This window comes from Lampetra planeri, chromosome 13, assembly GCF_965212315.1.
Source record: "Lampetra planeri chromosome 13, kcLamPlan1.2.h2, whole genome shotgun sequence".
Taxonomy (NCBI): Eukaryota; Metazoa; Chordata; class Hyperoartia; order Petromyzontiformes; family Petromyzontidae; genus Lampetra; species Lampetra planeri.
Window position 1 is genome coordinate 6905549 of NC_136119.1, and position 20930 is coordinate 6926478.

At 45.9% G+C, this 20930-nt stretch overlaps 1 protein-coding gene across 1 annotated transcript in view; it reads left to right on the plus strand.

Annotated features, from left to right (window-relative positions):
- Positions 1-20930, plus strand: part of LOC144721999 (carbonic anhydrase 14-like) — a 56787-nt gene that overhangs the window by 21003 nt on the left and 14854 nt on the right. Inside the window, exons 6-9 of the mRNA XM_078600028.1 lie at positions 8170-8265; positions 9780-9846; positions 14122-14279; positions 15513-15648. Of these exons, the coding sequence (XP_078456154.1) occupies positions 8170-8265; positions 9780-9846; positions 14122-14279; positions 15513-15648 (457 nt within the window). The remainder of the gene's footprint in view (positions 1-8169; positions 8266-9779; positions 9847-14121; positions 14280-15512; positions 15649-20930) is intronic.

Consider the following 20930-nt stretch of genomic DNA (forward strand, 5'->3'; position numbering starts at 1 on the left):
ACACAAGATTGCAGGGGTTTCGTCTTTTAATCCTTTTCTCCCATCCACACCTGTCCCCAGCCGTCCCAATCTCGTTCCCGCCAAAGGCCCCTTCTTCCCGCCCATTCTCCCCTTATATCTCCTCGATCACCCCTCCCACTAACCCTCCTATTGGTGGGAATCCTTCCCCTGACACCCCTACATATGGATGGAAGGACGAGAACGGCAGGTCAAACATTAGGCCGAGATAGCCTAGCGACTATATAAGTAACATATATATATACTGCAGGGATCGGCCGTGGCAATTGTTCTGCGATGTCGTGCTGGAATTTGGGTACTACACAAGGACAATTGTGTTTGTTGCCACTTAAACAAAATGTAATTTTGGCCTCAAACTATCATGATCATCATGATAATGTAATCGCTTGATATGGTTTCACTGGTGAGTCACATCTGAACTTATCCTGCCCCCCACACTGCTCCCTCCCTCACCCTCCCCCCCTTCACCAAGCCACACTGACGAGTGTGGTGAAGCACAATAGAGGTTTTTTTGGGGGGTTAGATCGCGTATATGTATAAATGTGTCGTTAAAACCCGCCGCCAGCCGACACAGCCAACTAGTAAGGGTTGTCACGTAAATAGAACGTGGCCATGATAATTGTTTTTTTTACCCTTCCATCTGGCAACAAAACTGACACCTTTTTTTACAAGGAGTCATGTTTGCATAGACCACAATACCTGCAGTCATAATGCAAACAAAAAACATAACTCTGATAATGTATGCACTGTCCTTGAAGTTGATTGGCCCACACCCGAGACAGCTTTCCTTAGAGCTTAGTCTCACATGGGTTGGACCAGATGACGCCAACAGGCGCACAACTCAAAGACAATGCACCATCAGAGTATGAGAGCTCGGGGTAAGCATTTACACCATTGGAACCTCATTTGCCAGTAAAAAATATAATTGGTTTTTTACCCTTACATCTGGCAACAAAACGGACACCTTTTTTACAAGGAGTCATGTTTGCATAGACCACAATATCTGCAGTCATAATGCAAAAAAAAACAATTATCATATTTTTTACTGGCAAATGAGGTTCCAATGGTGTAAACAGAACGTGGCCAATTCGTCACTAGTACAGCACTAACCGGTGTGTTGGAGAGTCAAGCCACAACATTTACAAACTGAGTACGACGTTTCGCCAGTAATTACAACTAGCTTCATCAGGCGACAGCCAGATTTGTGGAGAAGTCTAACAGTTTCGTTCCTTATATAGAGGCGTAGATGTGGTGACCACGCTTCTGCTCTCTTGCGCCACGTGGGGGGGGGGGGGGGGGTTAATGAGTCAACGTACATGCGCATTGTGCAAGTGGTGGCGGCTTTTGATGACAAATTACGTGATCTAACCAAAAAAACCGCTATTGTGGATGATATTGGTCGCGAAAGCCTGCGTGTAGAACTGGTGAAGCAGAGTCAAACAACTCCGATCGACATCCAGGCGTGAGTGTGCGGAGGCCTTAGTCCACCAGTGAAATGGCAGAGGCTGCAATTGACTATTGCGGTTACTTGTGACATGTATTGGGTTCACATTACTCCTTACAGCCACGACAGATTGCTACGTTCACCGCTACTATTTTTCTCATCCCTGAATGTGACATTAATCTGATCGCAAGGGTAGAGGGAGGGGAGGGGGTAGCGAGCGACTGTTACGCGAAGAGCTTCAACATTTTCTTGGTTCTTTCGGTAAAGTCATGTAGAAGGAAAATAATAAAATAATAAAAATAAAACATAATAAAATAATTCTGTTCTCGAGAAGGCCTTCTCGACAGACCTGTTCTCCACATGAAGACGGCTGCTTGCGTTGTGGCCGAAACGTCGTGAGAATTATTTTATAGTTTTATTTTTATTATTTTATTATTTTCCTTCTACGTGACTTTACCGAAAGAACCAAGAAGATGAATCCCTACAGTCACGAAAGCTTTAAATCGAAAGCTTCAACATTGTTCTGTCACGAGAGAGTAACAAAACATCGTGGCCAATTGTCGCATCGTGGTGAACGCGACAAACAAGCCTCTGACACGGAACGACACGGGTTTCTGTAAATGCATGTGGCGCAACGTGCACGGGACACAGACACACACACGAGTGTTCCGAGTTCCACACCGAGCCTTACGGGAATTGCCCTCTTCACTCCGCGCCGGGAAGATGAACGTACACACTTAACAGCAAACTTGTTGTTCCTTTGCTTAATCACATCCCCAAGGGGTTTACAACCCGGGCCATTGTGTGCGGGCGTAAGCCTCCAAATGTTGCCGTGATTGAAGGGTTCACCGCAATCTTGATTTGAAGCTTTCGTGATTGCAGGAATCCATACTCGACTACAGCAGTGTTTTCTTGCTGTGGTTGTCCCACCTGATGACGATTGCTTGCGTTGCGATCGAAACGTCGTGATCTATTATTTTTCTACCTACGTGACTTTACCGAAAGAACCAAAGGGTATGTTCACCGCAAGTTACTCAATCGGGATTATCGTTTGTCATTGCGTCGCTGTCATCACCCTTGACCAGGCGGACGACTGAATTCGCCCCCGGGTCACTCTTGCAAACGGGACTCTCTCTATCCTTCAGTTCTCGCGCCGTTTTAAACGAGTTCATCGTAACTTGAACCCATTCTCCGCAGTGCTGCGCGGTTTTCTTTGTTCCAGGCCTCGTTGTGCCTGTTTGTGGCACTGTGCAGCGTGCACCCGATCTTAGAAGCCGGCGTGGGTGGTAAGGGGCCGTCCATAAATGACGTCACGCACCTGGGGGGGGGGGTCAGACATTTGTGACGATGTGTGACGAGGGGGGGGAGAGTTTGATAAATGTGACGTCACATCAAAATGCGCAACTTTAAATATAAGCACGTTCTACTTAATTAAATAGAATTGTTATAACAACACTAATTTTGATTAATTTTCATTATTAACTATTTGATTATTTACATTTACAAAGGTCACCTTTTATTTTTTCCATGAAGGAGCATTTTGCTTCTCCATCGGAGAATGGAGAAGCATACATTTAGTTATTCATAATTTAGATCTTAATGATTCTACCAGGGCTTTTCATTTTGTGGAATGAATATCTGATTGCTATAATTGTACTCACCATTTTGCTTCATTCTACTACAAAGTTTCAAATATATTTTTTATAGTTATAATTACTTTTAATATATGATAATAATAAGAGAATTTCAATATAATATTCTGAACATCTGCAGTTTTAGTTAGACGATGAATATTTTCAAGTAAATTTTATGCTAAATTTCAGCTTTCCAACGCCTCCTTTTTAATAAATGTTTTCGCCTACAACATCAGAGTGCAGGGCCACATTAAATACGCACTACAATGACGATAGTTTAAAGCGATTTGAAGCATGTTGTATTTTCCAAATTAAAATATGGTTTTGGGGAGGGGGGGCAGAGCTTTGTGACGTCATATTTGAGAGGGGGGGCCTGACTTTTTGTGACGTCGTGTGACAAGGGGGGGGGGGGGGGGTAAAAAATCGTCCAAAATTGCGTGACGTCATTTATGGACGGCCCCTAAATGCTTAGGACGGGTGACCACCAGGCACCCGACGTTCGTCACAGGCTTGCTAGTCTACGTGGTGGGCGGCAGAGGGAACAGCGCAGCAAAACAAACCGTTGGACTGTACATCTATGCTCCCACGTGTATACAACTACCGGCAATGCCCCTTGCCTTCACCCAAGCTGCGGCGACGGCCAGCGAAGTTGAACCCTCCGGTCTAGATTTTAAGCTTTCGTGACTGCAAGGATTCGTATTCTTAGGTTTTTTCGGTAAAGTCACGTAGGTAAAAAAATTAATTTAAATTGTTTTTTACCTACGTGACTTTACCGGAAAAAACCTAAGAATTTTAACCCTCCGGTCACATAATTCCCGCGACCCCCCCCCCCCTCTCATCCAACAGTGGATCGACTTTGCTGTGTGTTTGTGGCTTTTCTGCTGTTCCCCACATTGCGCAAACGGTGGTGGTGGTGGTGGATGGTGATTTATTTATTTTGTGCACCCGGCATTGGCTCTTTTTTTTCTAATACCCGTCGGGTGTTGGGAAAGTCTGCAGCTGTGAAACGCCACTTGTTGTGCAGCAGTAGCCCCATGGAGTGTGGGATTGGAGAGGTCAGACCACTCCGCTCTCTCTGTGGGGGTTGTGCTTCTGGAAAACGATCAAAGTTTTGCATAAAGATTTTCACACCGTGCGAGTGGAAGGAATACTATACAGACGTTATTAATCCACACGCCGTGGAGTACACACACACTGTGCAGCACACGCTCCATTAGCCTCAATGTAATAGCACCATGGCATCATACCTGTCATCCCCTTATCAGTGCCCCTACCTTATTACGGACCAATTCAAACCTTATTGGTCACCCTTTCATCCTAAAATGTCCCATCACAAGGCGAGATACAAATAGATGAAAACACATTTCCCCGTATTGAAATGGCTGTACTCCATATGAACCTGAAAACTCAAATTCCCTGGACAAGAATACGGGTTGACATGTATGGGTTGACAGGTATGCCATGTGCTTTACATTCGCTGTGATTTATATGTAGCGACTAGCTTTACTACCCGGGACTTGGATTCACGACGCCCGACCGCCTTTGTCTCCCCAGTGGCGATGTTCACACGCCACACCAGTTACTCGTTTGAGGCTGAGTCGACCTAGGGGAGGGCCCAGGACCGGTTCAAATAATCGTCACCGGTGGTGGCCGTGAGCGGGAATCGAACTCGGGTCGCCGGGTTCGTAGCGCGGCGCGCTAACCACTACACTACCGCTCCCCCTACACACACGCGCGTCCATAGGTACACATACTCGCGCTTGCTGCAGACACACATCTTTCAGGGTGCGTACGGCAGTAAACGACTGAGATAATAAAGCAGCAATGCTGCGCGAAGAACGCCTTAGAGTGACCTACAACACATTTGTATGGCACTTTACTCGCGGAGGGTTGGGGGGGGGCCGTGACATGAGCAGGCACACTCCGTTACACTCCCGCATACGGGTCACATGACAGATGTGACGTCACAGCTCACTTGTCGTGCAAATTAGATGCATTATTGCACCCCTCCCCCCCCAAAAAAATACAAAAGTGTATTTTTTATAATTTTTGCATGATGTACAGTCTGGAAAGTACCCACATGGCAAACTTGAAGTTTGTTGCATGTCGGGAAGTATGTTAAACATTTTGAACAGACACACATATTCACAAATTTCCCTTTTATACATATAGATTTACACACCTGGTATGTCACATGTTACACAATTGAGTGCGTTAATATATAGTCATTTATGATTCCACATCAAAGTATGTTTACCGTGCCCTGTATATTACACGACAATTTATACTTCAGTGTTGCCTTGTAGCAGTTTGGCCCAGTGGAATCTTACTTACAGACCGCTCGAAGTCCATTCAGCAATCAAGACGAGAAAACCGGAGTAGGATAGTTTGGCAAATTTGGCCACATCGACTTTATGTCACCTGACCCAAACATCTATGACAAAAAATATTGTTCAGGAAAGCCTACATGTTAAATTGACTACAGTAAGTTTGTTTAGGCTTTGGTGGCTTGCTTCAGAAAACGTCCTGTTTGTAAATCTATTGCGGGATAACGGCCTCCCCATGGCTCTGTGAGCCATGAGGGACAATTGACCATACTTCACCACGCTGGTTAGTGTGAGTTGGTGAAGGTGGTGGGAGTAAACAACAGCACTTCCCTCTACTGTTAATGACGCCTACTGCACCTGTGTTTTTGCGCATGTGATCACCCACCCAAGTGATCACCCATCCATGTCATCACCCATCCATGTCATCACCCACCAATGTGATCACCCACCAATGTGATCACCCACCAATGTGATCACCAACCCATGTGATCACCAACCCATGTGATCACCCACCCATGTGATCATCAACCCATGTGATCACCAACCCATGTGATCATCAACCCATGTGATCACCAACCCATGTGATCATCAACCCATGTGATCACCAACCCATGTGATCTCCCATTCATGTGATCATCAACCCATGTGATCACCAACCCATGTGATCACCAACCCATGTGATCACCCACCCATGTGATCATCAACCCATGTGATCACCAACCCATGTGATCATCAACCCATGTGATCACCAACCCATGTGATCACCCACCCATGTGATCACCAACCCATGTGATCACCAACCCATGTGATCTCCCATTCATGTGATCACCAACCCATGTGATCATCAACCCATGTGATCACCCATCCATGTAATCACCCATTCATGTGTAATATGAAGATGCACCTGGACCTGGGGGGTAACTGGGCCATAGTGATAGGCTCTGCTGACCTCAGCCCGCAGCCAATGGGACATCGAGCCAGGGGCGTAGCCTGTGGCTGCATGGCAACATCTGGAAGGTTCCAGGGGGTGAGGCTGGTGATTGGCTGCGTGGTATCACGTGGGCCAGGTGTTATAAGGGGTGGAGAGAGACAGCTCCGGGTCAGTGTGGTCCGTGTCACCGGCAAGCCAGCGACCACGTGGCGGGCCGGAGGTTGTCTCCGACACACACCGTCAACCAGCGGTGTGAGGGAGCGAGGCAGCGAGCGGACGCCACGCTCGGGGAACGGAGTAACGGGGAAAAGAGGAACCCAGCGTGTGAGGGAGCTGTGAATGAGGAACTAATAAAGGAAAGACAAAAGACACGGTCTCGTCTGGAGCGGATTTAGTACACATGCACTACCCAGCTTCAGCCCTGCTTAGGTTCTGAGATCTATGCATTTCGTGCGATTCCAAAAACTTTAATTTACGCTACCATATGAAACATATTTCTGTACAAATGACAATGCAATGTTTAACAATTCTGATATTGTGGATGTAATGACAGTGACATTCTGTGTAGTGGCAAGGACGACGGTAATTATCAATTGGCGTTGCCGGTTTCAGCGAAACGCAACACGAATGATTCACGGTGAAACCTCAGCCAGGTGCCTTGCGTTTGATTGAGTTGCACGATTCGGTTACACTGCGGTCAAATTTGACTGCGGTCAAATATGACCACAGTTTTCTGTCATCGGGTGATTTAATTACGAGCTGCCACCGTGCCTGCCAGCTCGGCGCATGCTTTATTGCGGTGTCCGCCCGCTTGTTTGTAAATGGATATAAGACACGGACAAATAAACCCTTGTGCTATCCCAATAGATAATCATTCCTACAATTATTTCGCTTGTAAGATTATGTGATGGAGACTGGCTTTCTATATGTATTTTGTTTTGTGTGTTTTAATTAAAATGTTACGACTAAAAGAGCATTGGTCCAAACCACTTCATTAAGCACCTTGCTGACCAGAACCTCTTCACCTGCTCGGCTCCAGGCTCACTGCGCCTCCTCTGTCTGTGACTGACTGCCGATCTAAATCTCTCTGTGAAGTCTTCAAGACCGCTTCTACCAAAATTACATCTTAGGATATTGGGAAGCCACTGGAGCGATGCACTTTTACATCGAGGTTGAAAACGAATTTCTTGAGAGCTGCGTTTTGCGTTTAGGTTGTTGTCATTCCCCCGCACCTCTGATGAGCACGCTTGGCTACGTACGGTGTGAAAGAAGTTCAACATGCATACGCACAGATGCCTTTCTGGCCTTGTCATGAAATAAATATAACACTCCTCTTCAAACTCTGCAGATGAGCATATTTCTGTTTGTACCTCAACTTGAGATACCAGTTGCATTCAGACTCTTTAAAAGCACACATTGTGTGCTGTTGTATATCATGTCCTTGCTCGCCCCAGTTGTCAAATAGTCATCATCCATAACCAGTAATGCTCCAGTCGTGTATAAGGAAAAATGGTTGATCTTTTTTAAATCCAAAAGTGTTATATTGAACAAACGATTCGGGTAGACACAGAGGGCACGTATGGCAATTGACACCAGTATAGATATAATGCGAAGTACCGTACGATAATTATTGCTAACGTTTTATATTTTGAGCCGGTCTATGTGTTTCAATGAACTCTACATCGGACAACCCTCTCGCGGAAGGACAGGGGTGGTTCGGGGGGGGGGCAATGGAGAAAGGGAGATGTGGGTGGGTGCCTAAATGGCCATATAAGTGGTTGATATTTGTGTGCGTGTGTGTGCGTACCAATTTAGATCCACATTGTTCATTTCAACAAGGAAAAGTACAAATCGATGGATGAAGCCATGAAAAAGGTGGATGGGCTGGCCGTGCTGGGAGTCCTCGTGGAGGTGAGTGGGCCTCTCCGCTGTGAATTCAGCGCACACTCCTGAGCCTCGCTGGGGATCACAGTGCCCTCTCGGTGCCCTCTCGGTGCCCTCTCGGTGCCCTCTCGATGCCCTCTCGGTGCCCTCTCGATGCCCTCTCGATGCCCTCTCGGTGCCCTCTCGGTGCCCTCTCGATGCCCTCTCGGTGCCCTCTCGGTGCCCTCTCGATGCCCTCTCGATGCCCTCTCGATGCCCTCTCGGTGCCCTCTCGGTGCCCTCTCGGTGCCCTCTCGGTGCCCTCTCGGTGCCCTCTCGGTGCTCCCTTGGCCCACGTGTGGCATTGCCGATCCGCGTGCCATTTTTTATGTACCGTCCGTTTTTTGACCTTGCTGTTCCGTGTCCACTTGGAGCCTCCGATCAGATGTAAACATTTTCATATATTTGATACGTTTGCACCATGTACGGCGGTTGGCTACGTACGGTGCGAAACGAAAGAAGTTCAACACGCATTCAAGGCGCAAACTACAATGCGGCAACTGGAGTGTGGTTGCCATCGAGGGGCCCACCACAACACGGCACACAGCGTGCTTGATGGAGCCGGTTTCCACTCGCCTACAGTTTGCCTGCTTCACCAGAACGCTGCGCTTAAGCATTTGCCCGTGAGACGTATGATGTTATGAGCTCAATCAATATTCAGTTACATGTGGAGAGACGCACCGTTGTCTGCTTTTTATTGTTTACGTTACCCTTTGATCCCCCACGTTGGCGCGTAACGAGTTTGATGCACATCAAATCGCGACGCTCCATCAAGCGGTCAAAACCGCTGGCACATTAATTTCTTGAAACTGAGAGAATTGGCCACCTTATCCATAACCACCCCGCAATTGGCGGCCGCTTGAGTAAAACCGTCCAGCGTACGTCCACCCAATCGTAGATGTTCCAGGTCATCGGGTGGATCCCTGCCACCGATTTGAAACGACTTCGTGTGCACGCTAGCCGTGAGCCGCGGGTTCTTTGTTCACGAGAATTTCCTCTGGGTTGTATGATCACGCATCGCTTCACCATCTCTCTTCGTGTCCCCAGCATTGGATTCATTTCACGCCCCCTCGTCGGATGGCTCAAAAGGGTTGAGCCCTTTTTTGCCCTCATCGGAAACTTCTGTCGTTTCAACTCGCGTATCTGATTCGAACGTTCCCTGGCACAGCCATTCCCCCATTGCAGCATCCGATTACAGCAGACGTGCGAGCTTGGATGTGCATGACTTGCATATAACCTTTATTCATTTATTTATTCGCTCCTGGTAATGGGTACCCCGGCTCCATTGTACATTTGTCGTGTTTTATTTAAATGCGCGCAACCGTGATACCCATGACAGTTCTACGATGTGACTTGCAGGTTTGTGTACAATACTGCGCTGCAATTGTTATCATTGTCGTTAACCTGGATGTTGTTATTTATCGCGTGTTTTTGGGGGGGGGGGGCCGTGGGCGGGGGGACCATGCTGTGGGTCTCATCATTGTTTTTTGACCATTTTGCAGGTTGGACCAAGGGACAATGAGGTGTTTACGGTGCTCATGAAAGAGCTTGGGAAAGTGAAGTACAGCGGTGAGTGACGGCCACCGCTGTTTGGATGTTGAACTCGTCATTCCTCATTCCTCCACGTGCCCAGTTGTTGTGCTGCACTCGGTGGCAGCTGCCTCACCCACTCGCGATGTTCAGTTGGAGCTGAATGTTACCGACGGGCAATTGTGGAGGGGTTCAGTCAGCGCCATTGGTAGAGGAATCTGTTCCTTCAATGGCACCGTGAGAAGGAGCTCACCTCTTACACTGGGGTGTGGTCCAGTTTTTTTTTACTGCATTTATCTAGATCTTTGTTTTTTTGTAATGCGACCGTCCCAGTGAATGTGGAACGTTGGGCAAACGTTAGGTCAACATTGGTCCAACAGTCCCAAACCCATGGCAACATTTGCTCAACGCTGCATGTTTACTGGGGTTGTGACGTATCTGGGCACCATAGTGGGGAGATGTTAACTACCTCACCTGGTATACAGGAGGTCGTGGGTTCAATCCCGATCCTGACGTCTGTATTTTTGTTGTTTGGATTTTTTTCCCGTGGTCATGTCGATTTTTTCTCCGGGTCCTCCGGATTTTCTCTCCACATCTAGAATCAACATGCATTTCGAGTATTTTTCTGCTGTAAATTTCCACGTGATAAGCCACTTCGTTGCCCTATCATTTGTGGCCAGGCCGCTTCTGAAATAGAGCTATATAGCTCAATGGGCCTTACCTGGTAAAATAATCATAGTTTTTTAGTTTTAGCTTAATAATATCTCTGTGAAGGGACATGTCCGTATGCCGTTACCAGTGTCCCTATGCTCTAAACGGGATTTTGTGCTCCAGTGTTCTGTTCTGGAAAAACATTTAAAATAAACACACATGAAATGTATCGATTTACAACTCAAACACACAAAAACTCCACTACACCCATCCCAGTACTGTTCTTACCAAAGCCGCGTCAATCCCGGACCACATGGTCCGTGCTGCAGCTGAACTGGCAACAGCAGCAAAACTCATTACGTATGTTGATGAACTGTGAATAACCCAACCAATAATAGGTATTGCATATTCTCAGATGAACATGATCCACTTTAACTTATATGACTTCATGAACTCCCCCCCTCCCCTCTGATCTTCACACCTGATAGGCCCACAGTGATGACATCACACTTACTCCCTCTATTTAAGACTGAAACATCACTTATTCACAATTCTGGCTATCGCCTGATGATGCTAGTTGTAGTCAATGGCGAAACGTCGAACTCGAATTGTAAATGTTGTGGGTTTACTCTCCAACACACCGGTGTGCTGAAGAAGTAACGAATTGGCACGTTTTGTTTACGTGACAAACCTTACCAATTGGCTCTGTTGGGTGGTGGCAGGTTTCACGACACATTTATATTTACACAATCTAACCCGAAAAAACCTTTATTATGGAAAATCATCCCTCCTCCCGCTCCACGTAAACACCAGCAGATCACCAGATACGTACGGACTGTGGATCGTTCTCCATTGGATTGAATTAAGATCTCTCTCTCTCTCTCTTCATTTGATCTCCATTAGACATTGGCCAGATGAAATGTTTGGTGTTGAAACTCTTAAGTGGGTTGCAGTTGGGTTTCATTGCCTAGACTCGCACTGTCGTTGGGAGGCATTTAAGGACAACCCTTTTGTCGTTCCGTTTATGCACATATTTATTTGTGTAATGATTACACATTCTGTGCAGGTCATGGCTTTGTGGGTCTTGAAAAAAACACAAGTTGGCTCGCTATTTTTCAGTCTTCTTTTCATGGCTCGTAAAAACTCAACGCTTTTGCTGTTGTTTTAAAGAAAGAAAAGAAAGATTGTCACAGTTGATGGGGACAATAAAATTTCACTCCCCAGAGCTAAAACCACGTCTGTTGGGCTGTTTCTCAAAACCGCCTGGGCCTTCGCAGAAACTGGCTCTTTTTTTTAACTAAGCGAATCACACCGACGAATCGAGTTCCAACTCCCGGTGAACCCAGCCTTCCCGCTGTTCCTTGTGATGCACAGATTCCTCTTCTCAACGAGACCCATTATTCACTGCAGTCATTCACGAACGCCAGGTGGCTATTTTGAACAATGCGGCGATGCAATGCGTTGATCCCTCTGGAGCATTGTGCCGAGCAAACTCGGCGGTGTCAAAAGCTTTGCGGGGGGCGGATGAGGGTACCTCCGATTTGCCTTTTAAAAAGATGCGCGTGTAGGGTTGGACTGAAGATTGGTGTACAGGACACAACAAGGACTGTCGTGAAAAATACAGCCAATCAAAATCATTCGTTTCGGGGCCAATGGGATTGCTTGTATGGTGATGATTGGGGAAAATGGTACAGACACGAGTAGATTTAGGATTAAGGTTAGAGCTACTGATTAATTGACTTTTAATGCATTTTTTTTTAAATCGCATTGCTATTTGGGATGTAACAGGAGGAGGAGAGTAGGGGGGAGCTTTGTCTAATGATGCAGTGGGAAACTTCTGTGAGGAGTGTTCACTGCTGATGAAAGCACTGTCGAGCTGGTGTTGAACAGTGAGCGGAAATGACACCACCTTGCACGGCCCGGCTTGGGAATCGGGTGTCACTGGGTCTGCTGTGTCTCTCCCACACGTTCCTCATCCATCCCCTCTGACAGACGCTCTGCATTTGTGCACGGAACGATTGCTTCAGTGTGTTTAATGCCGTCATGTTTTAATAGCTCAGTGCAATATTGAGAAAGTTCAAGAGGAGACTTGTCTGATACAAGTTTTCCTGCGAGGGTCCCCAGCCATATTCATTAGAATCCTAGGTGCCACCCGAAATTTACCCAGGTCAGTGAGTTTACATGGTCTCACCCCATTTATCAATTACTTTAAGACAAATATCTGTCTTGTAGAGACATACCTAGGCTGCGTGTAGCAGGCTGTCCAACAAGAGTATCGAAGCTTTGTTCACGAGAATAAAGTGTTTACCGGAGTGGAGGAGAAGGCACTGGAACAGGGAGGAGTGATGTAGAAAAAGCAGAAGAAGGGGTACGTTGACGATCGCGAACAGTCGAGGATTCCTGCTGCTGCTGCTGCTGGAAGTTTGTGGACCCACTGGTCTCTGTAAAGTGGCTGGACATGAAGAGAGAGAGGAGAGAGATGATGATGTCGTGACGTGTGCAGGCGAGTGGAGAGGCTGCCCACTTCTCTTTTAACGCGGTAGATGCGTTGTTGAAAAGTGCCGCTTTCAGCGAAAAATGCGCTAAGCGAAAACAGTTCTCCTATAAATGATATAACATTAAAGTTTAGCGAGATACGATGTACACGCACACACAGTTTGATCGCGGGACAAATAGCTGAGGGTACGCCACCATGTGTTACTGTATCATTTGGCATCTTGTATCTCACCACTCAGCCACGCAGCTCAAGAAAGAAAATAGTTCATAGTCAACTGCTCGGAAACCACATTAGAACGGCTGTTATAACAGGCGCGTTCTGAATTGTGTGGAAATAATTCCTGAATGAAAGAACCTCGTTATAGCGAAAACGCGTTGTGTGAACACCATGCGTTTAGCGAGGACTTTCCGCACAATCACAATTTATGGTCAGCTGCTCCATTTACACCTCTTTAAACGTGTAGAGTAATTGCATTGTTGTTATATTGAAATCCATGGGAGTAATGTCACAGTAGCGAAGCGGTTAGCAAACCTCCAGCAGCAGCAGGAATCCGAGACTATTGGGCAGAGGTGTGGACTCGAGTCATGTGACTTGGACTCGAGTCAGACTCGAGTCATGAATTTGATGACTTGCGACTCGACTTGGACTTGCATAACAATGACTTTGTCCCACCTATGAGATGTGGACTCGAGTCATGTGACTTGGACTCGAGTCAGACTCGAGTCATGAATTTGATGACTTGCGACTCGACTTGGACTTGCATAACAATGACTTTGTCCCACCTCTGCTATTGGGCGATTGTCAACGTATCCCTTCTGTGCAAAGTGCTAACCGCTGCTTTACCGCTCCACTCTCGTGTCTTTTTAATCGCAGTTACCGATCACAGAACCAGAGCTCAAAATGTCAAGCGGCCAGCAACCAACAACCCCCCATCGACAAGATAGGATATCTCTTTTTGGGATTTTAACCTTCCTTTCATTCTGACATTGTTGATGGCTCAATTAAGACCTTGCAAACTCAACTGTCCTTGCCAAAACAATAGACTGTGAAACCCACCCGATCGTCACTCCGTACCCATGCAGGAACTCGGTTGGCACCGGTGCCAACCGTCTGCCATTCTTCTATTGATGATCGCCCGCGTGCCTCTTCCCCACTCGCGTCTGCAGGCCAGCAGACAGTGGTGCAGGCATTCAGCTTGCTGAGCCTCCTGCCCAAAGAGCTCGGCCACTTCTTCCGCTACAACGGCTCCCTGACGACGCCGGGATGCGACGAGACTGTCACGTGGACGCTGCTGCACAAACCCATCGAGGTGTCGGTGGCACAGGTGGGCAGCCCCCCCCCCCGCCCGCCATCACCTGCACACGTCACGACATCACCATCTCTCTCCTCTCTCTCTTCATGTCCATCCACTTTACGGAGACCAGTAGGTCCACAAACCTCCAGCAGCAGCAGCAGCAGCAGGAATCCGAGACTATTGGGCGATCGTCAACGTATCCCTTCTGCTGCTTCTTCTGCGTCACTTCTCTCTGTTCCAGTGCCTCCTCCTACACTCCGTCCGTTCGTCGTTTTCTCGGTCGGCTTCTGCCTCGGTTAACTTCCACGACCGGCGGGATGTTAACTCCCTCTGCCGGGTATGCAGGAGGTCGTGGGTTTGATCCCGACCCTGACGCCTGCTGTATGTTTGGAGTTTGCATGTTCTGTCTCCCTCTGCTCGTGTCGATTTTACTCCAGGTCCTCCGGTTTTTTCCCTCCACATTTAGAAACATGCTTTTAGTGTATTTGGCTGCTATAAATTTGCACGTGATAAGCCACTTCGTTGAGCTGTCATTTATGACCAGATTGATTCTGAAAAAAAGCTCCACAGCTTTTAATGGGCCTTTTTATAGTTTAGCTTCGAGTGTTGCTGTTGATTTTGCTGTATTCCTGTTTGGGAGCATTCTTCTGACGTGAGCAAAACATAGCAGCCTTCATTCTTCAATTCTTTTCATTATTGGTACATTTTCACCATCAAGTTCTCACTTGATTTCTTGTCTTGATCTTTTATTCTTGATTTTTTGTCTTGATTTTTTATTCTTGATTTTTTGTCTTGATTTTTTATTCTTGATTTCTTGTCTTGATTTTTTATTCTATCAAACCTTCTTACCGTGAGTGGTTTTCACGAGCATGTTATTTCTATAACTATCAGCGTATTGTTATATTCTTGTTTTGTTTGCGTCTAAGTTTATAATACATACTTAAACACAATACTACTGTTATTAGCGCAGTCTCTCCAGTTCTCACTTGGTTAAACACATAAACATATTGGTCACTGTGAGGGTTCATGGCAATGGGCCCATGTGTACTCCACAAACTCAACGGAAGCATCGAAGCACATAAACTGAAAATAATACCGCGGCTAACTAATTCGGAAATCGACTTGTACGTTGCCATTCATCCATCCGCAAGCAAGAGCAATGGAGGGTGGTGGTATTATTGTTATGAAAGAAGACACACAATTCAGACGGGTGGAGTGGGCTGTGTAACTGCAGAGTGACCTCGAGTGTGGCTTTCCTCACAGTTGACCACGCTGACCACCGGCCTCACGTCCACGGAGGCATCGGCCCCCGTGGCCTCTACGCTGGAGAACAACTTCCGCTTTCCGCAGCCCCTGGGCCAGAGGAAGATCCTCACCTCCTTCCCTCTGCCAAGTCAGAGTAAGGAACTTCACAAACACAACGTCCAAGTGCGGTCTTCCGGCGGTTTTCTTTGCGAGACTCGCTTCAACTCTGGAAGATGCCTGCAGTCGTGCGTGAAGAAAACTTGCGAGAATAAATTCCCAGGGCGAGGCCTAACCCGAAACACCACGACACTTGGATTTTGAGTGGCTGTGAAAACCTACGTGCTAAATTGCCCACGCGCAATGGCGCAGCCTGTGGGTGTGAGTAATGGCTACCGCCTAGAATTGACCACAACTGGTGCAGTTTGCCAACACTAACTTCAAGGTGGAGACAGTGGTGGCCGGTCGTGGTACTGGGCTTAATGCCCCTGTGTGTGCTGTGTGGCCTGTTCAGTTTCCACATTGTAGCTTTATCAATTATTTGAGAATTGCAATATAAAACGCAATACAGTTCGGAATTATGGAGTGTCCTAAATGTGACCGCATCTCAAGACGCTCCATGACTAAGGGGAACAAGTCTGTTCTGAATGTTTGAAGGTGAGTTTCGTTGAGCAGGAAGTGTGGGCTCAAACACCACGGAGTGTGAAAGAGGGACGTTCATGCGTAGAGGCAGACGATCTTGAGCCACGAAGACATTCAAATTATCTCTCTTGGCCACACCAATGTGCGAATGTGTTGCACCAATGCTCGTGCCTCAGGCGAGTTTTACATTTGACAACAACTATTTTGTTACCTTTAATTTCGTTTTTCTTTGTAATCTTCATTATCGCTGACGGTTGAATTGTGCAGCATCTTGAGATGTTCCTGCATTGCAAGGCTTTTGTTGTTACATTGTTATGCTACCCTTAGGCTCACAGAACAAACGGTATGTACTAAACAAGACAGAACATATCAGGCGAAGATATCAACACGTTCGTCCAGAGCACTGGGCAGCGGCACAACACAATTTGTTTAATTTAGACAACGTACTAGACAGAGAATCGAGACGGCATAAGGAAGACAAAGTAATAATCGATTATTGGATGGAAAAAGTGGCCCCGAATCGTGATAGTCCTGTTGATTATTTGGTAAGGCATTTATCATCATAAACATTTTAAGAAAACCAGGGTACTTCAGTATTTTAAGATATGTTGTCAACATTACAGTGGTGTGGGCGGCCCCGTGGTAGCAGGGATAAGAATCATGAGCTGATTGGTGGCTTAAATCATAATATCGGCTCTTCCCAACTGTGTTACTCCCCCAAAGCCACGCATTCCATTCCAGTCCACGACTCCCATCATCTCATGAGTTCCTCATTCGTCCCGAGATGTCACAATTGAGCAACGAATCAGGGGGAATTACCTTGGGTTAACGTGAGCCCTCTGAGGCCCACGCCCTAAATGATCACCTGAATTTCTAAGTCACTGTTGTACAGTGAACACATGAGGAGTGATGCCGTTTTTCTGTAAAGTTGTGCTGCGGAACTAAGCATTTGTGTTGGTGTTCAATTTGACCGTTACAAATGTCATATTGATAACACTGGTCAACAAAAAAAAGCCCTTTTTTGTGGCCTGGACTTTTGCAGCTGTTTTAGACTAATTTCAGGGTGCTGATTCCAAATCTGATCTCAGATTTGCTCTATCACATCTCATTTGTATGCTATCGGCATACCCCATTTGCATTGATTTTACTCAAAATTAACTCCATCACTTATGATTGCAACTTGTTGCGAGTCGGTGACTGCTTTAGTGTTAAAATATGGTGCTGTATTTTTAGGATAGTGTGTTTATAATATAATTTTATGTAGATATCCACATTTATTTAATATTTTTCTTCTGCAGTTTGTATTGAAAATGCAATATTTGATATCTCAAAAACCTGATGCGATAGACAAAAACTGATGCCAGATTTGGAATCAGCACCCCAAAATTACATTAAAACCGTTGGAATACCTTATGCCAGAAAAAGTGTGTTGACCTGTGTAATGATCATGTGACGAACGTTACTCTCTGTAGCAGTGTGCGTGGAAAGGTGTCGTCCCGTCGATCGGTGTTCACTTTGAGGGGATCTCAGAAGTAATTCTCTTACATCTGTTTTCTGTGAGCAATTCCTCTGACACGAATGGTGGGACTGCTCTGCAAGAGATCTGAATGGATTCTTCATCTAATGCCATGACACTGATAGCCCAATTGGGATACAACTGGGGAGAGAAATAAAATTACAAAAAATTAACCCGTAAAAACAAAGTTTTTCACTATAAATCCTTTATATGCGTGTTCCAATGGGCCACAACCCAGCCCACATTGGTCTTTGAAACGGGCGGCTAGAGTCCTCTCGTCCTCTGGCTTGAGATGGCTGCCACCTATGGGTCAGATGATTGCCTGCCACCATTAAGCAATTGGTAATTAAATATATATATATTTTTTTTACCTAAAAAGTGTTACATTTTGGAAAAAAAATTTCACGAAAAGAAATTGTCGCGCACAACGAGTCTGTGTGCAAAATGTCAGCTCGATTGGATCACTGGAAGTGGGTTAAAAAACGACTGAAAGATTTGCACGGTCGTAAGCGCGCAAGCAAGCAAGTGAACTTAATATAAAGGATTTAAAAATGACTTGTGCTGGTTTTTCCCCTTTTTTTCTGGCAACAAAACAGGTGTTAAGATGTTAAAACACCAAACTGAAACCTTTTACAAGGAATCATGTCTGCATTAACCACAGAATGCAAACAAAAAGCATACTCTGGTAATATATGCATTGCATATGCATTGCATATATTATCAGTTTGGTGTTTTAACATCTTGACACCTGTTTCGTTGCCAGAAAAAAGGGGAAAAAACCTATTATCATATTTTGGTACTGGCAAAGGAGGTCCTATGATGACTTGTGCTGTTGAGGCATGGAGGTCTTCTATTATACTATAGACTAAAGTAACTGTATACTTAAGCCGCAAGCCAAAGTGTTGTGTATATAATGGTACTTATATATATTGGTTGATGCTGGACAGTTGTAGTGTAGAGGCAAATGTCCATGCTGAAGGCCTGTTAATGGTATTTCTGGGCCAGTATAAACACATTTGCCCTACTGCCTTGCCCATCATCTTTGTAACTGATGTTTGCGAGTTGCGACAGGCCTTGTCCCAGATTCATTTCTGAACCTGCAAGTTGCATGAAATCAAGAACAGGCAAGCGAGTTGGCTGTAGTGAATGTCGACAAAGAATTCTGTGAAGTCACAGCGAGTTGTGACATACATAGTGTCTGGTCAACGTTCCATTCACATTAATTCGTCGGTTACCTTGTTAACTTGACGTGCGTTTTATACTTTTGTGCAAACGCATCACTGCTGCCTTTCTGTTACCATGGTCTCTTGAGATTCCTCTGCAAAGCTGAGATGCAGTCTCTCTCTCTCTCTCCCCCTCTCTAAACGTTGACCCAAAAGAACCCCGTAATTTCCCAGCCAAACTCGTGCTCTCTGTCCTGCCTTGCGGCCCTTTGTAACTTGTTCACGTTTGATCGGCCTCCCGTGTGGATGCTGGGTGTGCAAAAACTACTCTCGTGGTTGTCAGTGGACAATGTTCTGCCCGTTGAAAAAGTTTATGATTTATTTCGCCATTCCTCCGCCCCCCACCCCAACTTACACGCAGTGAGGGTTCTAAGTGGCAAGGGTAGTGTTGATTAAATTTTAACGTTCCAATATTTGATTTCACTCACAAAGGATAAGTTCAGCTTTTGCCTAAGTTGCTTTGCCCCGGGTCACCTTTATTCCCTAAAGCACACAAATACAACAACAAACTTTACTGAACACAACCAGAGTTTGCTTGAATAGCGGTGGGAATGTTAATGAGATTGGGGCACCCGCGGACAAAGAGATGAGAGTTGTGACCCCCTTGTTAGAGCTCATTCGGATCAATGCACACTTTATATAAACATTGACGATGGTGATGCTGCCGATGTCCGTGGTACACAAGGACATGTTACACACAAAAAGACTCTACACAAATCAGCACATTCATCAGTGAGTTATATATATTCCCCCCCTTTAAGGCAGCAGTGTAATTGATGAATGTGTTGGGGTTTATGTTGATAATTAACGCTTTATTGTACACATTCCTGGAAGCAGGCAACCACTCTCTCAGGCGAGTAAGTTTAGATAAAGTTGTTGGCTTACACTGTGTAACAATTTTTTTTTGTCCTGGGTAGTTAGTGTAATTTCCTAATTGCTAATGCCTCAAAAGTACAGAAAATGGTTATTATGTCCCCACAAACTTTGCTTTTGTGATCAGGACAGTTATATTTTGAGATGTACCTATTTTGTGTATTTTCGTCAGAAACTAACAACATATGAATCAAAATGAACATGTATTTATACTAAAGTAATACAATAATTACTATTTTCTATACTTTTTAGACATAAGCAATTACGAAATAACACTTACTACCCATGAACAAAAATTGTGTTACATAGTGTTATTGGAATGCGAGTGGCATCTACGACACGATTGTGCAAACACGAAGATGGAGAGCAAGAAAAAGATGCTATTACAGGACCTCTTGAATTTCTAAAGAGACATGTGAAATGGCGTTTGAATTGGCTTTCTTTTGTGGGAGACTTTTCGGGTTGCACCTCGTGTTGCTCGGCACGACGTTTGATGTTTTCTTCACATTCTGAGAGTTTCAGAATCTGACGCCCCGAAACTTAGTTTGACCTCTGAGTCTATTAACACTTCTCCCTGTGAGACTGAGCGCTTAGGAGCCGTAACGTGGGACACCATCCCGAACAACGCGTGGCACGACCCGAAAACCCATCGGAGCGCCGTACAGCGCAAGCGTGAAAAGCTTGCGCTGTGGTTCAAACGAAAGAGACGCTTGCATTTGGAAGAGGAACTTGCTTGTGTTCAATTTTCAAGCTGAAGCCACCGTACAGTAGTTTGTGAAGCCAACGATTTAGTTTCTTTATGGGTCTCGGGTGCAAGGCGAGCAAATATGAAATCATGTGCGCGTATAATTTAATGTGCGCCGTCTGTTAATCTAATCCCTGGCCTTGGTCTGCGCCCAGTAAATAAAACACGGAGCCTCTGTTCTCGCATACCCGGCTGGCAGCGGTGCCTTTACCCTTGAATAACCCAACTGTCGAGGAGTGATTCCAGCCACCGTGAAAAACGAGAGCCCCCCTCACGTAGCCCAGTGGACACCGCCCCGGCGGGACGTCTTCTCTCGCTCCGATCGCCCAGATTCTTTAAATGCAAATTCTCCTCACCCGGATTTCCACGAAGTCGGAAAAAATAACTAAAGCCACTACAGCCCTTTTATCAATCCAATGCTGGATGATGGCCTCCCCATG